Genomic DNA, 15,674 nt, shown 5'->3' on the forward strand with positions numbered 1-15,674 from the left:
TTGCACAAAGTCATAAACCACTCATCCCTAACAATAGCCACTCTGGCCTTTCCAGAAGCATTGGGCAGCATCACGAAACAGTAACTACAAGGCTTTGACCCAAAAGGGCGCCACAAACTGAAAGTGTGTCCCCAAAATTCATACGTTGAAACTGAGTCCCCAGTGTGATGGTACCTGGAGGTGGGACATTTAGTCAGTGTTTAGGTCATGAGGGTGGAGCCCTCACTAATCAGATTAGGGTCCTTATTAAGAGACCCCCAGAGAGATCCCTTGCCCCTTCCACCATGTGAGGACACAAGAAGAAGAATGCCATCTATGAACCAGGAAGCAGGCTCTCACCAGACATCAAATCTGCCAGCATCTTCATCATGGACTCCCACCTTCCAAAACTATAAGAAATAAATGTTTGTTGTTTATAAGCCACCTAGTCTATGGTATTTTTGTTATAGCAGCTCAGAAAGCTGAAGATAGAGAACTAAGCCAAAAAACAGTGTTTCACTCTAAGTGTGGAACAGATCCAGTCCGGTCCACCTCCTTTTCAGAGCAGGCTTGAGAGCCCACAAAGTCCTTAAAAGCTGATGCTCATATGTTTCTGGTTCCTTGAAAATATCTTCTGGTTCAGTAAGCTAAGAACATTTTCTAAACTCTTTGATGATGATCTATAAACACAACACATCCATATGTTTGTTGACGATGGTTCAATGACTGCAGTTGTTGTTCCTCTATTTATGAAGGTATTTCTTATTCCTGCTAACCCTTTTTGTTCCCAGTTTCCCAAGGGTGTGGGAAATTCCTCAAAACACTCTTGTGATAGATCATATTTTTCTAAAGACAACTATAGTCAAATATATCCCTTCTCACATGCTCTTATTTCAATGTGGCATGAATAATCTTCCATCAAGAGATAGGATTTGTGTTCCTGCCCTGTGAGCCTGGACAGACCTTTGTAAATGCCTCAACCAACAGAATGTGGCAAAAGTAAAACCATGTGACTTCCTGGTAGAGTCACAATAGGTGACACAGCTTCCCCTGGGCTCTCTCTGGGCCTTGGGAGCCAAGCCTACACAGAGCAAGTCCAGCTACCCTAAACTTGCCATGCTGGAAACATCATGCGGAGAGACTATATATAGATTAAGGTGTTCAAGACTTCCCTGGTGGTCCAGTGGTTAAGACTCTGTGCTTCCAATGCAGGGGGTGCAGGTTCAATCTGTTGTTGGGGAACTCAAATCCCACGTGCCGTGTGGCCAATAAAATAAAAAATAAATTTTAAAAAAGTAGTTAATTTTGAGGGACTTCCCTGGCAGTCCAGTGCTTAGAATTCCATGCTTACACTGCAAGGGGCCCAGGTTCAATCTCTGGTCATGGAATTGAAATCCCGAAAGCAGCATGGCCCAAAAAAAAAAAAGTGTTCAGGGAAGCCTAACTGTTCCAGTTCTCAGTTGTTTTAGTGTTTCCAACTCAGGCTCCCCATGTATGTAAACAAGCCTTTGATGGTCTCAGCCCTGCCTTTGCACTCTGACAGCACATGGAGCAGAAACAAGCCTTCCCCATGATGTCCTGTGCAACTTCCTGACAGACAGAATCTCCAAGCATAACCAGTGACCGTTCCATGCCTCTAACTTTGGGGGTAACTTATTCTACAGGATAGTAACCAGAGGAACCCTCTAGGATATTCCTTGAAGTATAGTGAGGGCACTTGGTTTGTAATCACATCCTGGTTTTAAATCCAGATGTAATCATTATACTAGCTGGGTAAACTTAAGCAAGTCAGTTTCTTTTCTGAGCATTTATTTTCTCATCTACAAAATACGGAAAATAATGACTGCCTTAATATATATCAAGACATCAGGGAAAATATTTCCATACCTGTGACAGATGAAAGGTCATAATGAAGAAAGTGTTTTTGCAAACTGGTAACAAAATGCAATTGAAAGTGGGAAAAATATATGAGTAGAGAATTCAGAGAAGAGAAAATACAAATGGCAAGTTAATGTCAAAAAGTAAATGCAAATTAAGTAATAATAAGCTATCACTTACCCGATTAGCAAAATTCTACTAGTGGGTTGTGATGAAAAGGACAAGGTGCTCTGGAAACATGAACAGCTACAGATTCTTTTGGAAAGGTATCTGACAATAGCTACTAAAATGAAAAATACGCATATTTTTCAAATCAGAAATCCCTCTCTCTCAAACCTATTGTAAAGAAATAAAAGTACCAGGACACAGAAAATAAAATAAATAAAGCTGCTCTCTGCAGGACAGCTTCTAATGGTAAGAACTCTGGAAATAAAGGTCTTCAAGCAGGAGACTGAGGGGTCTGAGTAAATGGTAAAACAGCTACACTTTGGAATAATGTTAGAAAGAACAAGCTGGAGGGGCTCCCTGGTGGTCCAGTGGCTAAGACACTGCATTCCCAATGCAGGGGGCCCAGGTTCAATCCCTGGTCAGGGAACTAAGATCCACAGGCTGCAACCAAGACCCACTACTGCAAAAAAAAAAAAAAAGGTAAGAAAAGAAAGAACTTGCTGGAGAATGAGCTATAGTGTGGACCTTTATAGGATAGGCCTCTAGCCACCGCCTCTACAGTACTGCTTCCTTTGTTCAGGATCCAAACTCCCAGGAGACAGTTTCTGATTTGACTGAGCCCCAGTAGCATGCCTGCCCTCTGTGTGCAGGGAGAGGTCACACCTGACCTCTTTGGCTTCCTTGCAGGAAGTTGGCCACCACCTCCTTGGCTACTCACAATGAGAATTTTCCAACTATGGTGCTAAGACAACCTTGAAGGTTGGTGTTTGAATGCTACATGATAGTAGCAGTGTGTGGTCAGTCATGTCTGACTTTTTGCAACCCTACAGAATGTAGCCTGCCAGGCTCCTCTGTTCATGAAATTCTCCAGGCAAGAATACTAGAGTGGAGTTGCCATTTCCTACTCCAGTGGATCTTCCTGACCTAGTGACTGAACCCACATCTCTTGCATCCTCCTCCACTGGCAGGCAGGTCCTTTACCAACTGCACCCCCTGGGAAGCCCTGGATGCTGCATAACTCCAATTAATCATAATAAAAAAAGTCAGGAAGTGGCTTTCATTCATCTTGAGCTAAAAATTGAAAATGCTTTTCCCATTATTCATCTATCCTTCAGTTTACCTTGTGGCTCAGCTGGTAAAGAATCCGCCTGCAATGTAGGGGACATGGGTTTGATCCCTGGGTTGGGAAGATTCCCTGGAGAAGGGAAAGGCTAGCCACTCCAGTATTCTGGCCTAGAGAATTCCGAGGACTATATAGTCCATGGGGTCTCAAAGAATCGAACAGGACTGAGGGACTTTCACTCTCACACTTTCACTTTCAGTTTACCACATGCCCCTTCAACTGGACAGTCTCATTCCTTTCTCTGCTCCAATAGTACAAGGCTGTGAATCCTCTTATTGTGACTGAATACACCGGTGTTCTTGGTCACCAAGAGGTCACAGTCTTGAACTCACCTGATGCTCTCTGATACAAAGGGCTGGTGTGTGGTTTTGACTTTCCCTGCTGTGAGTCACATCCCATCAGTCAAAGCTTCCTGTTCAGCAAAGACCATCCTGCATATGTATAAAAGAGAATATAGGGGCTTCCCTGGTGGCCCAGGGGTTAAGAATACGCCCTGCAATGCAGGGGACATCAGTTCGATCTCTGGTCTGGGGAGATCTCACATGTTGCAGAACAACTAAGCCCAAGCACTTCAACTACTGAACCTGTGTGCCTAGAGCCTGTGCTCCACAAGAGAAGCCACCACAATAAGAACCCCACACACTGCAATGAAATGTAGCCCCTACTCACTGCAACTAGAGAAAGCCGACAAAGATCCACCACAGTCAAAAAATAAAACAAATAAATAAAGAAAATATAGGATTGAACAACAACCTTTCCCTTTAGAGGATTGAACAACCTTTCCCTTTATTAGAATCTCACTAGAGTGCTGTATGAGGAGGGCATAACAACCCATTCCAGAATTCTTGCTTGGAGAATCCCATGGACAGAGGAGTCTAGCAGGCTATAGTCCATAGGATCAGACACAACTGAAGTGACTTAGCACACATGCATGCAGAGTGCTATATATTTTCTGATATAAGGATCAATTCCTGCTAAGAAAAATTACACTATTAATTTGCAGTGAATGATTAACATTGCCAAGCCAACTCCCTAATATTGCATAAAATAAAATTTTTTTGGCTCCTCTAAAAGTCAGGGTTTCTTATTATTGCAGGTCTCAGCAGCTCAACTTGTTCTGCACATGGTTGCATGTTTAATTAGTGATACTTCTGTAAGTGTCTGCAACTAGCACCATGATGATTAATAAAATAACTCCTTTAAAGCTCCATTTAGCTAGTAGAACTGCATAATCAGGTATAATTAATTCATCATTAATAAATCATGGCTGATTAACTAATCTCTATATTACCAACACATTACTGAACAGCTCCCACCTGAGCACAGCTAATTTTTCTAGCTGAACAGAACTGGAAGCTATGAGGGAAAAAAAAAAAACAAAAAACAAAAACAAAAAACAGCCTCTCCAAAACTACATGAAGCAGCAAGTATATTGGTGTGGTCAGGGAGATTCTGAGATAATGCACATTTTGGCTTCACATTTCTGGCAGCCCAGTGGTTAGGTTTCTGCACTTTTCACTTCCAAAGGCATGGGTTAAATCCCTGGTTGGGGAGCTAAGATCCCAGTAAGCCACTTGGTGCAGCCAAAAAAAAAACAAACCAATAGAGAATAAAAGTTATTGAGCTACATAAGCAATTGGCACTTGAGAGGGAAGAAGATAGTGGCTGAATACTAGGATATTGCAGAATACATGGGAGCAACAGCAGAGGGAATTCCCACCCCAAAAAGAACTTGGAAAGAGGCAGGATATTACCTTACTTTCTGTGTTTAATTTTATTACCACTCTATCATTCATTACCATGAATACTAGAGGTTCTCAAACGTAAATGTACACCCGGATTGCCTGGAGGGCTTGTTAAAAACTAGATTTTGGTCTCCATCTCCAGAGCGTCTGATTCAGTGGGTCGGGGATAGGGCCTGAGAATTTGCTTTTCTAACAAGCTCCCAAGTAGTGCACATGCTCTTTGTCCAGGAAACCACACCTGAATAACCATAGTTCTCCCTTTCTCATACACTGGGGATGACTCACAATTGCTGTGATTCCCGTCTTTTCTATAGAAAAAAAAATTAAGATTAGTTTTAAAAAAAGAAAAAGAATAGTTTTCAATATTATTTATCTGTCTGTGTGTTTCTCTGTCCTTGTGTCTTATCTCTTCAACCGGATTGTTAGTTTAATAACTACTTTCCTTTATATCTCCGCTCCTATAGAATGTAACTACTTTCAAGATGTAGAAACTCTAGACAAAAGGTAGAGGCCATGTACATTCATTCATCTCTGAAGCTTTGCTCATACCCATCTTTCGAAACCCTGTTTTTTAACACTCCCCTGACTACGCCATAGCACTCAGGGTCTGCATATGGCAGACCCTAATCACAGACCAGTACAAGTGCTCATTATCTTTTCATGAAAGGATGAGCCTGGTCTCCCCAGTTAGAGTCCCTTGAGAGTTCTACAAGCTCCCCCTCTAATCTCCTTTGCATCCTGCCCCCCAGCTCTCTACCCTGCCAGTTTCTAGTCCAGTGTCTTACACACAGGAGACAGCAAATTGCTTTTTACCAACCACATCAGATTGCTAAGCAGCAGGTCTGACCCACAGGGTGAGAATTCAGATACCAGCTGGGCACCTAACTTGCAGAATACATAGGCGTGACAGTAAGGGAGATTTCCACCCTGAAAAGAACTTGGAAAGAGGCAGGATATCACATTACTTTCCATGTTTAATTTTATTATCACTCTATCACTCATTGTCACTCATTTAAAAAATTTCTGGGCATTTAGTTATTTAGCTACACGTCCTGATTTTTAGGTATTAAACGTAAGCACATTCCAATAAAGGAAATAATTTTTTAGGTACATTAAAATTACTCCAACCTTACCATTCACACATAAACTCTTACTTTTCTATCTTCATGATCCATTCTTGTCCATATAAATTCCTATTCTCCACAGACATAGCATAACATTGCTAACATTTAATAGTCTACTATAATTTTCTTTCTTAGTATTATACTACGAACTATTTTTCTATATTTCCACATAGCTATTGGGTCTTTTTGATGGCTGCAAAACAGTCTATCAGGTACTCACATCTGAGTTTAAATGATTTAATCTTACTCTTCATAAATGTGTTCCTCATTCTGTGATTGGTGGTCACAATTAGAGGTGACAACATTATTCTTTGATATGGGTTACTTCGAATATGTTCACAGGTAGAACCAAAACTCCTTTAGTTAATTCATCAGGAAGCATTATTAAATCCCCATTAATATGTCTTCATTGTTCTATTTCTCAGGTGAGGATTAAGTGAACACACTACAATGCAATCTTATTCAAAGCAGTCTCTTACATTTCTTTTTATGCAGAAAATACTCAGTAATTCAAGACTGTGTCACCGCAGTGCAAGCAGTCTAGGCCATCAGAGTGCCCTCTAAAACAAGAGCCGTGCCTCCCTTGATGTCAACTCGTCCATCAGAACGCAGGGAAATTATCAGTTCTCCTCCTCGGTTGGAACACTGAAAGGCTAAAGAAAACATAAAACAAGTCACAAATCAAGATCATTTTCACCCCTTTAATTAATAAGACATAGTGAAAGACTGATTATTACGAGCTCTACAATCCTCCCAGGTCAATTTAAAGAATACATTCTTTCAAACAAATGAAAACAAAATAAATGAACAAACCAAACACAAACACATAGACACAGAGAACAGAGAGTGGTTACCAGAAGGGGAGGGGCAGAGTGATATGGGAGGGATCAAAATGCATAAAGGAGATCAACTGCATGGTGAAGGATAGAAAATAAATTTTTGATAGTGAGCACACTGTAGGATGTATAGAAGCAGAAATACAATGTACATGAGAAACTTATTTAATGTAATAAATTAACGTTCTCAATAAAAACTTATTAACTAATTTTTTAAAGAATGCATTCCTTCATCTGTTCATAATATTGCCTAGCCCACCCGATTCTCCTGAGGACTGAGGCCACAAACGCAATTTGATACACAAAGCACACAGCTCTACATCTTCCCTTCCTGAGCTACTTCCTCTACTACTTCCTGTAATGCCCCAGACACACCCTAAATGTAGCTTCCTCCCTGGCTCCATCTAGGTCTAGGAGTAAGCAAGCACAAGTGAAAAGATAGAGCCTAGGACTAAAAAGCTAAAAAGATAAAGAGGGGGTGCTCTTGGGCCCTTCAGAGAAGGCCCCATCTTTCGTCTTTGGTCTTTTGAGGTCTGGAAAGGACAAAAGGAGTTCCCTATTCATTGTGGATAGCAAGCAACCACACTTGTCAAGCAAACGTGAAGTACAGCCTCAGGTTTCTTGAGTTTAGGGAAATAATTAGGCTCACAATGGAAAGAGAACAGCCACCCTGCTATTCCCAAATCAGGGTCACAGATGCTTAACCATCCCACTAAGTAAGAACTTCTGTCCACTAAGGTCAAAATTCTACTTTGATTGTGTAGCCTGTTCTGCATGTGGTACTAGCTGTGTAACCTCCACTGGCTACCATCTATTTCTCTGTCCTGAGCAATATATTAATCACTAGGAGACTTGGTTCCAAGGCGATTTGTTTTATTTAATCCCATAATGGGACCCTGGTAATCATCCAATCTCAACTCATCACCTTATAAAGAACCTTTCTGGGCCAAAATTACACAGCTAGTTAACTTTATTCAGCAAATACTTACTTGGCACTTAACTGTATTAGAAGTGTGTCTGTGCTTTGGGAGAAACAGAGGTGGAAGATGTTTGGGGTGGAGGATGTTGAGCAGAAGATTCAGGGTGAAGGAATTCAAAACCTTTAGTTTTCATGTGGGTAATAGTTAACTTTTTTTTTTTGATAGTTAACATTTTATTACATCTTCAGGTGGATAGTATATATGAGAAGGAATACTAGCTTAAAGTTTAGCAGTTTTTTTTTTTTAATTTGAAAAAGAACTGTCCTACCGTGCAAGTCTTTCTTCCCCAGTTGCTCAGACCAGTAGCTACTGAGAACAGTATGTGCAGACCCTTAAAAGAAGTGAAAAGCTATGTTACAATCCCAAAGAAAACGGGAGCAACTCTGCTAAATTCATAAAGGATCAACTATCCAGTTTGACTGAACCTTAGACAACTTAGTCATTATGTTGGCCATGACTTCAGCAAAGTGTGGAATTATGAATGGAAATAGAAAGGAAGACATAGAATTTATGGATAAGCTTCTTCAAAAGACATATCTGCTGCATCTTACACTTTCTGAAGGCTGAATTAAACTGCAGGCTTTAATTCTTGTCAATTCCTTGTCAGTCCATGGCAGGAGAATTAAGGCTTTTGTATAAATCTGTCTACATCTATCAAGGAAAAACATATCCTTCCTCTTAAGACGCACATGCAAGGAAGGGTGGGAACTCTGACAAAAGACCAAAATTTCCATGAAGCCAACGTTCCCAGTTTTTTGGTGCCAAAAGAGCTTTGTTTTAGTGAGATACTTTTTCACATGATTGTGCCCTAGGTGTAGATCAGAGAATAAATACTAAAAAGAAGAAACAAACTGCTAAGTAACAACTGATAGGAAAGTATTTGGGAGAGGAAAAGATGGTTTGAAAAAGGTTTCTCCTTCAGAAAAATGTACTAAATACTATGGGACAGGGTGCCCAGGCATCCCAGTATGCCTGAGGCTGTCCTGGTTTCATCACTGAAGATCCCTACTCTGAGAAGTCCTTCAGTCTCAAGCAAACCGAGACTGTTGGCCATCACTGTCCAAAGAGCTTTCCCACTCTAGAAAAGCATGATTCCAGGGGGGAAAAAACCTTCCCTCCATGAAAATTAAAATCTTTGGGAAGCAGCCAAGCATGTGTAAATCCACTTATAACTTCTTATCCATCAGCTTCCTCCAAAAAGCATTCCACACCTTTCACTGCTCAGCCCACTTTTATTAAGGAGGATGAAAGTAGGAAGCATCACATTCTTGCCGACTTTTTATTTCAACTCTCTGCTTCTGGCTTGTGGAAGATCCTAAATTCCTACGTTCCTGAACCCATTCCACTCACTGAGTGAGCAGGTCTGGCAAAGGACGAGGGGAGGAAGAAAAACACTATTCCTGTCCCTGTTTCCCACCTGCAGTCCAGGACTTGGTCCTTCAAAACCCAAATCAGTCAATTATCACACAGGCTGGCCAATGAAAAGGACAAAGGACTTTGGGAATATAGTAGACATTGGCCACTGGATTTTGCAACAGGTAGCTCTAGAAGTGTTGGCTCAAGGAGCCAGTTTTATTGTTAGTTATTAAAATACCTAACAGCTATTGGGCACTAACCATGTACTGTGCTCATTATGTTCTGTGTTTAACATGCATCGTGTTTACATAGCCTATAAGGTATTATCCATATTTTATAGAGAGGGAACAAAAGCTGTGAAAAGTTAAGTCATTTACCCAAGGTCAACAGCTAGGAAGCTAGGACGCAAAGCCAGCCTGTCTGATGCTAAAATTAAACCTTGCTATATACTGCCTCATTAACACTGTGTTTTTTACAAGAGACTTCAGTGAAGGGATGGGGAAGGGAGATAGGGAAACAAAGGCAACTCAAAACCCAAACAACCTGAAAGCTCATTGTGGAGGGCACTTAAACAGCAGTTCTCCTCCTCCTCAACTGTTTAGCTTTCCTCAGGATTCAAGGCAAAAAGTACCTGTTACGGGGTCTTCAGCCACACCGTACCATGGAGCAAAATATCTGGAGTAAAAGTCAAATGCTTGAGTCTGCCCACCAGGCTCTCCCTTGAGGGTGAGAATGAGTCCTTTCACCTTCCCTGTGGTTTCCACTTGCAGCAAATTCTCTGTGTTCACTGTTAGGCTCTCCAGAAATGACCTTGTTCATAAACAGGATGGATTAGGACAAACCCATTCCACAGACTACCCATTCCCCAGACTCCGTAAAGCAGGCCAGGCTACAGCTTGTTCAGTGGCTCAGCAGTAAGTGAGGAAGAGCAACTACAACCTTCCTGCACAGGAACAGATCACTCTGGCTGTGTAGATCATGGTTCAGCTGAACATGGCACAGCCAGATCAAGCCAGAGCTATGAATCTGGTGCCCTCCCCCACAGTACTGACGAAGTCAAAAATCTCATTTACCTGTTGTAAGTATCACTGAGCCGGACCAGGAGCTTTTTGGTATCTGGGGAATAGCAAACATCCTGAACCAGTGTGTCACCAATGGCAGTCTATGGAGACAGACCAAAACTTCCTCAGAAGTGCATCTTGGGTCAAGTCCTTGGAAAACGATCTCTCACAAACATCTGCTTTGTGCCAGGCACACCCAACATCTCCAGTCCCAAGAGTTTCAGGTCAGTTTTAGGATTCAAGGTATTTCTCAAAGAAGGCCAATTTCCTGGTGTTCAGGAACACTTGGACCTAAATAGGGGTTGAGTTTAGCCTCTGAGAGCCAAAGAGAGGCCTTGTTCATACATGTCACTATGAGACTCGACACACAACTCCTTCAATTGGGTATTTTCCCCACAGATAAAAAGATTCAGGGAGGCCCAGAATATCTCTCTCACATACATACACTTTGACCCAGGACTGAGGAGCCCTGAAGTCAAAGCTCTGAATCACTACTGTCTACCATCTGTAGAGGTGGGGGCTTTATGCCTGCTTCTTAGAGGATTAAATGAAATAACATGCAGAGTTCCTGTAGCTACAGTGGTAACTGGATGATTCTACACAAGAAGGACTCGGGGCCAGCAGTATGATTGGAAGTGGGGACTAGGGCACTCGTATCAATGCTGCTCTGCTTGGCAAGCTTGCTGTTTTCACTTAGACTGTACACTACAGATCAAGAACATAGTAACATTGTCCAAAGACACCCTGGTTCACCCTTTACCGAAGACTGCATATAACCATGCTCACACCTGAGACATAGTATGTTTGTTTGTTTATTGGTTTGGAGTGCTGAGGGAGGTTGTGAGGGGACAAAAACACCTCCAAGTCATCCTTAGGCACCACAACTAGCTGCCGCCAGAACAGACTAGAGTTACGTGGTAGTTGTCTGATTGTCACTAGGTGGTTTTAAGTTCTCTAATCTTCTTTAGGGGCTGAGAAGCTCTAGGTTCCATGGCCAAGACGCTGCTGTGGGTAGTGCCTGGAAGGTCTGCCTCTGTGACCACTGCTGACCAATGTCTCCCTTCTAGATATGGGAACTCCTACAGCCCAATCCCATCTGTTCTCTGGGCCTCCCAATCTCTCTGAAGGGTCATCCAACCCTTCTCTGCATGGATTCTTATGTCCATTTGAAAGTTTAATTCTCAACTGAGAATCTTATTGCCAGTTTCTAGGAACACAAAATGACAATGCATGCATGCTCAGCTGTACCCAACTCTGCGACCTCAAAGAATGCAGCCCGTCAGGCTCCTCTGTCCACGGGATTTCCCAGTCAAGAATATTGGAGTGGGTTGCCATTTCCTACTCCATGGGGATCTTCTCAGCCCAGGAATCGAGCCCTTATCTCCTGTGTCTCCTGCACTGGCAGGCATATTCTTTACCACTGAGCCACCTGGGAAGCCCAAAATGACAATACTCACGATAAACACCTTTCATCATTCCCATTTTACAAATGCTGACCCTGAGGCTTAGAGAGAACAGGTTAAGTTCTTTCTATCATGAACAAGGTCTACCACTGTAAAGATTTTCTGTTTTTTTTTTGCCAATGTACTTAAAGCAATTCATTTATGAATTTGGCTTGTCTCCCAAAACCCAACCTGTAGGTGAAGCTGAGTATAAAAGTAGAATCCATGACACTTGCTTATATCTTTTGAAAACTTAAAGCAAAACACTAAGGAGATAACAAATGCTGTATTTGAAAATTCACTAAGAAATACCCATTACTACCTGTAACAGGCCATTTCAGAATAATTTTTTTTCATGGCACCCTTGGCCTGGTCCTGACCTGGGCCCTTCCTCCTCTAAAACCTAAGCACCTGGCTATCCAGGGCTGCTCTGGCCTTCTAGAATCTCCACAAGACAACTGTAGTGCCTACTGCCCTGGGTGACAGTGAGAATTAAATGAAATAATGCATTAAAATGCATGGTACCGCATAGAAGAGACTCTCAAAATGTTCTTTATCATCATCATCATCCTTATCATTAAGCCCCATCCCCACACAGACCCTTTGAGGAGGCTGCTATATATCTTGTCTTCTCTATTGCAGTACCCTTGCTTTTCTGTTCTCTTGCATCAAAGCACAGTCTCGTCATCTCAGCCTTATTCTCCACTGAAGAGATCAGGACACAGACTACTGCCAGGCTGTTTCTATTCTTTTCTTTCACTCTCAGCCTGCCACATGGCACCCTCCCCTCCCCCTCTTTCCATGGAGGCTAATCAGATAATGAAGAGTTAGGGAAAACTGGTCAACCTTTTCACCAAATAGATTCAACATTAAAATTCAGACCTCAAAGGCACCATGCAGTATTCACCCAAGCTTAAACTAGAACACTTACATTGGTAGAAGGTCTATATTTGAGATCAAATACAACAAATCTTTGTTCAAACAATAACAGATGATCAAATCCCACGGCTCAAGTTTGACTCTTTTTCACGAACCTTTATCAAGTCCTTCACTTCATGCAATTTCTAGATCAGGAAAAAAGACAAAATCATTGTAAAACGGGCCCATTGTATACAGTGTGTGGCAATAATTTTAAAAAGCTGACCTGGGGATGGGCTGGATAAAGAGGCAGGTCCAGGACAATACCATCCTCTTCTTTTCTGGCCTTCAGTTCTCCACTCATAGTGACAAAGGTTAGAGTGCTATTCACATTTTCTGGCCAAAAAAAGAATTTTATTTTGTCAAATGTTTGAAAGGAATCAAGAAATAGAAAAATAAACTTTGTTATATAGTTGCATGTCTCTCTTGATCACTTTTAAAGATTCTCTGGCACTGTCGTTCATTCCAGTAAAGGGGTCCCAGGTTTGGGTTACTGGGATCATAGTGGAGAAAATTCTCACTGGATTCTAACTTGAGAACCAAGAACATAACTGACTGGTCTTGACATCACGCTGTGCTCTTGAAAAAATTATTTAATCTCCTTAAACTTCAATTTCCTCATCAATAAAATGGGGTAGTAATTAAACTTATACTAATTTCATTTTACCAATAAAATGGTATATAATTAAACACCACTTATAGGGTTGCTATAATGTTTTTTAATGTAGATGTTTATATTTTATATATTTTATATACTCTTACAATAGAGTTTATAGAGTTATAAACTACTAGTTTAAGTTATGCCAAAGGGATGACAAATAGAACATACAGGTTATATACAACAGTCTGTAATGAACAAATCAATTTTGCCATAAACAAGCCAAACTATATATAAAATATTGATTTAAAGATTAGATCACAAACCCTGATACAATATCCCTTCATAGTACTGATAAAACTTGGGCCGCTTATCTCAGAGGGGATAACATTTTTAGTGAAAACAAAGATTTATGACTTAAATCTTTTCCCTAGTATTTCTGTGAACATATCTTGAAGGTGAGCAAATGTCACATTGCTGATTAGCTTTCACAGAATAAAATTTACATTCTGAAACTCAAAGTTTAGTCTTCTCATTACAATTGGTGTAAGACATCATTATTTCCAAAGCATTTTCTCATCTAATCTTAGGCCCCTGTGCAAGACTATCAGGACTTTCTCTGTTGCTACTACTCTGCGATTCGACTTCACATGGTGCTCAGTTCTGCTTTCTTGGACTTCCCTGGTGGTCCAGTGGTTAAGAAGCTGCCTGCCAGTGCAGGTGCTAGGGTTCAACCCCTGGTCCAGGAAGAACCCACATGTCACTGCAGGGCAGCTAAGCCTGTGAGCTGCAACTGCTGAAGCCCATGTGCTCTAGAGCCCATGCTCCGCAATAAGAAAAGCCTCCGAATGAGAAGCCTGTGCACTGAAACCAGAGAGGAGCTCCCACTTACCACAGCTAGAGAAAGCCCACACAAAGCAACGAAGACCCAGCACAGTCAAAAATAAGCTAAGTAATTCAAAGAAAATTTTTAATTCTAAAAAATAATTAATTAATTTAAAAAATTAAAAACTAAAAAAAAAATTTTAATTCTGCTTTCTGGTACAAGGGGCATGGTGGGTTGGGCAGCAGAAAAAATTCTGCTTTCTTTACTTCACTAACAAGGCTAATCCTAAGAATACTGCCCCTAGTCCTTCCAGCATGCCCATGAGACTGCTTCCTGGGCAAACGTGGCCTATAACGCCTTCACTTATTACCCCCATCTAAGTAACTCCCAATAACAGGAAACTAATCAAACTAATCACATGGACTAAGGCCTTGTCTAACTCAATGAAACTATGAGCCATACCATGTAGGACCACCCAAGACAGACAGGTCATGGTAGAGAGTTCTGACAAAACATAGTCCTGGAGAAGGCAAAGGCAAACCACTTCAGTATTCTTGCCTTGAGAACCCCATGAACAGTACGAAAAGGCAAAAAGATAGGACACTGAAAGATGAACTCCCCAGGTCGGTAGGTGCCCAGTATGCTACTGGAGAATAGTGGAGAAATAACTCCAGAAAGAATGAAGAGACAGAGTCAAAGCGAAAACAATGACCAGTTGTGGATGTGACTGGTGATGGAAGTAAAGTCCGATGCTGTAAAGAACAAATATTGCATAGGAACCTGGAATGTTAGGTCCATGAATCAAGGTAAATTGGAAGTGGTCAAATAGTAGAGAGCAAGCGTGAACATCAACATTTTAGGAATCAGTGAACTAAAATGGACTGGATGAGGGAATTTAATTCAGATGACCAGTTTATCTACTACTGTGGACAAGAATCCCTTAGAAGAAAAGGAGTAGCCCTCATAGTCAACAAAAGAGTCTAAAATGCAGTACTTGGGTGCAATCTCAAAAACGACAGAATGATCTCTGTTCATTTCTAAGGCAAACCATTCAACATCACAGTAATCCAAGTCTATGCTCCAACCGGTAATGGTGAAGAAGCTGAAGCTGAACAGTTCTATGAAGACCTACAAGACCTCCAGAACTAAGATCCAAAAAAGATGTCCTTTTCATCATAGGGAACTGGAATGCAAAAGTAGGAAGTCAAGAGATACTTGGAGTAATAGGCAAATTTGGCTTTGGAGTACAAAATGATGCAGGGCAAAGGCTAACAGAGCTTTGCCGAGAACACACCAGTCATAGCAAACACCTTCCAACAACACAAGAGAAGACTCTACATATGGACATCATCAGATGGTCGATACTGAAATCAGATTGATTATATTCTTTGCAGCCAAAGATGGAGAAGCTCTATACAGGCAGCAAAAACAAGACCAGGAGCTGATTGTGGATCAGATCATGAACTCCTTATTACAAAATTCAGATTAAACTGAAGGAAGTAAGGAAAACCACTAGACCATTCAGGTATGACCTAAATCAAATTCTTTATGATTACACAGAGGAAGTGATAAATAGATTCAAGGGATTAGATCTGATAGAGTGCCTGAAGAACTATGGATGGAGGTTTGTGACATTGTAT

The 15,674-nt window shown here is 41.3% G+C and overlaps 1 protein-coding gene and 1 non-coding gene across 20 annotated transcripts in view; one reads left to right on the plus strand and one right to left on the minus strand.

Annotated features, from left to right (window-relative positions):
- Positions 1 to 2,379: 2,379 nt before the first annotated feature.
- Positions 2,380 to 2,452, plus strand: TRNAG-CCC (transfer RNA glycine (anticodon CCC)). Its single transcript has one exon. It is a non-coding gene; the product is annotated as a tRNA-Gly (tRNA).
- A 3,397-nt stretch (positions 2,453 to 5,849) lies between these two features.
- PBLD (phenazine biosynthesis like protein domain containing) overlaps positions 5,850 to 15,674 on the minus strand; it is a 35,387-nt gene continuing 25,562 nt past the window's right edge. For 11 of the 19 annotated variants that reach the window (XM_069571869.1, XM_069571857.1, XM_069571853.1 and 8 more), the window contains 6 exons: positions 12,837 to 12,946; positions 12,727 to 12,756; positions 10,263 to 10,351; positions 9,821 to 9,999; positions 8,102 to 8,164; positions 5,850 to 6,670 (listed from right to left, as the gene is read on the minus strand). In XM_069571869.1, coding sequence (XP_069427970.1) covers positions 6,558 to 6,670; positions 8,102 to 8,164; positions 9,821 to 9,999; positions 10,263 to 10,351; positions 12,727 to 12,756; positions 12,837 to 12,946 — 584 coding nt within the window. In that variant the 3' untranslated portion in view covers positions 5,850 to 6,557. The remainder of the gene's footprint in view (positions 6,671 to 8,101; positions 8,165 to 9,820; positions 10,000 to 10,262; positions 10,352 to 12,726; positions 12,757 to 12,836; positions 12,947 to 15,674) is intronic. The other 8 variants (XM_069571863.1, XM_069571873.1, XM_069571870.1 and 5 more) reach the window with 1 other exon arrangement.

Source organism: Ovis canadensis, chromosome 25 (assembly GCF_042477335.2).
Source record: "Ovis canadensis isolate MfBH-ARS-UI-01 breed Bighorn chromosome 25, ARS-UI_OviCan_v2, whole genome shotgun sequence".
In the NCBI taxonomy this organism is placed as follows: Eukaryota; Metazoa; Chordata; class Mammalia; order Artiodactyla; family Bovidae; genus Ovis; species Ovis canadensis.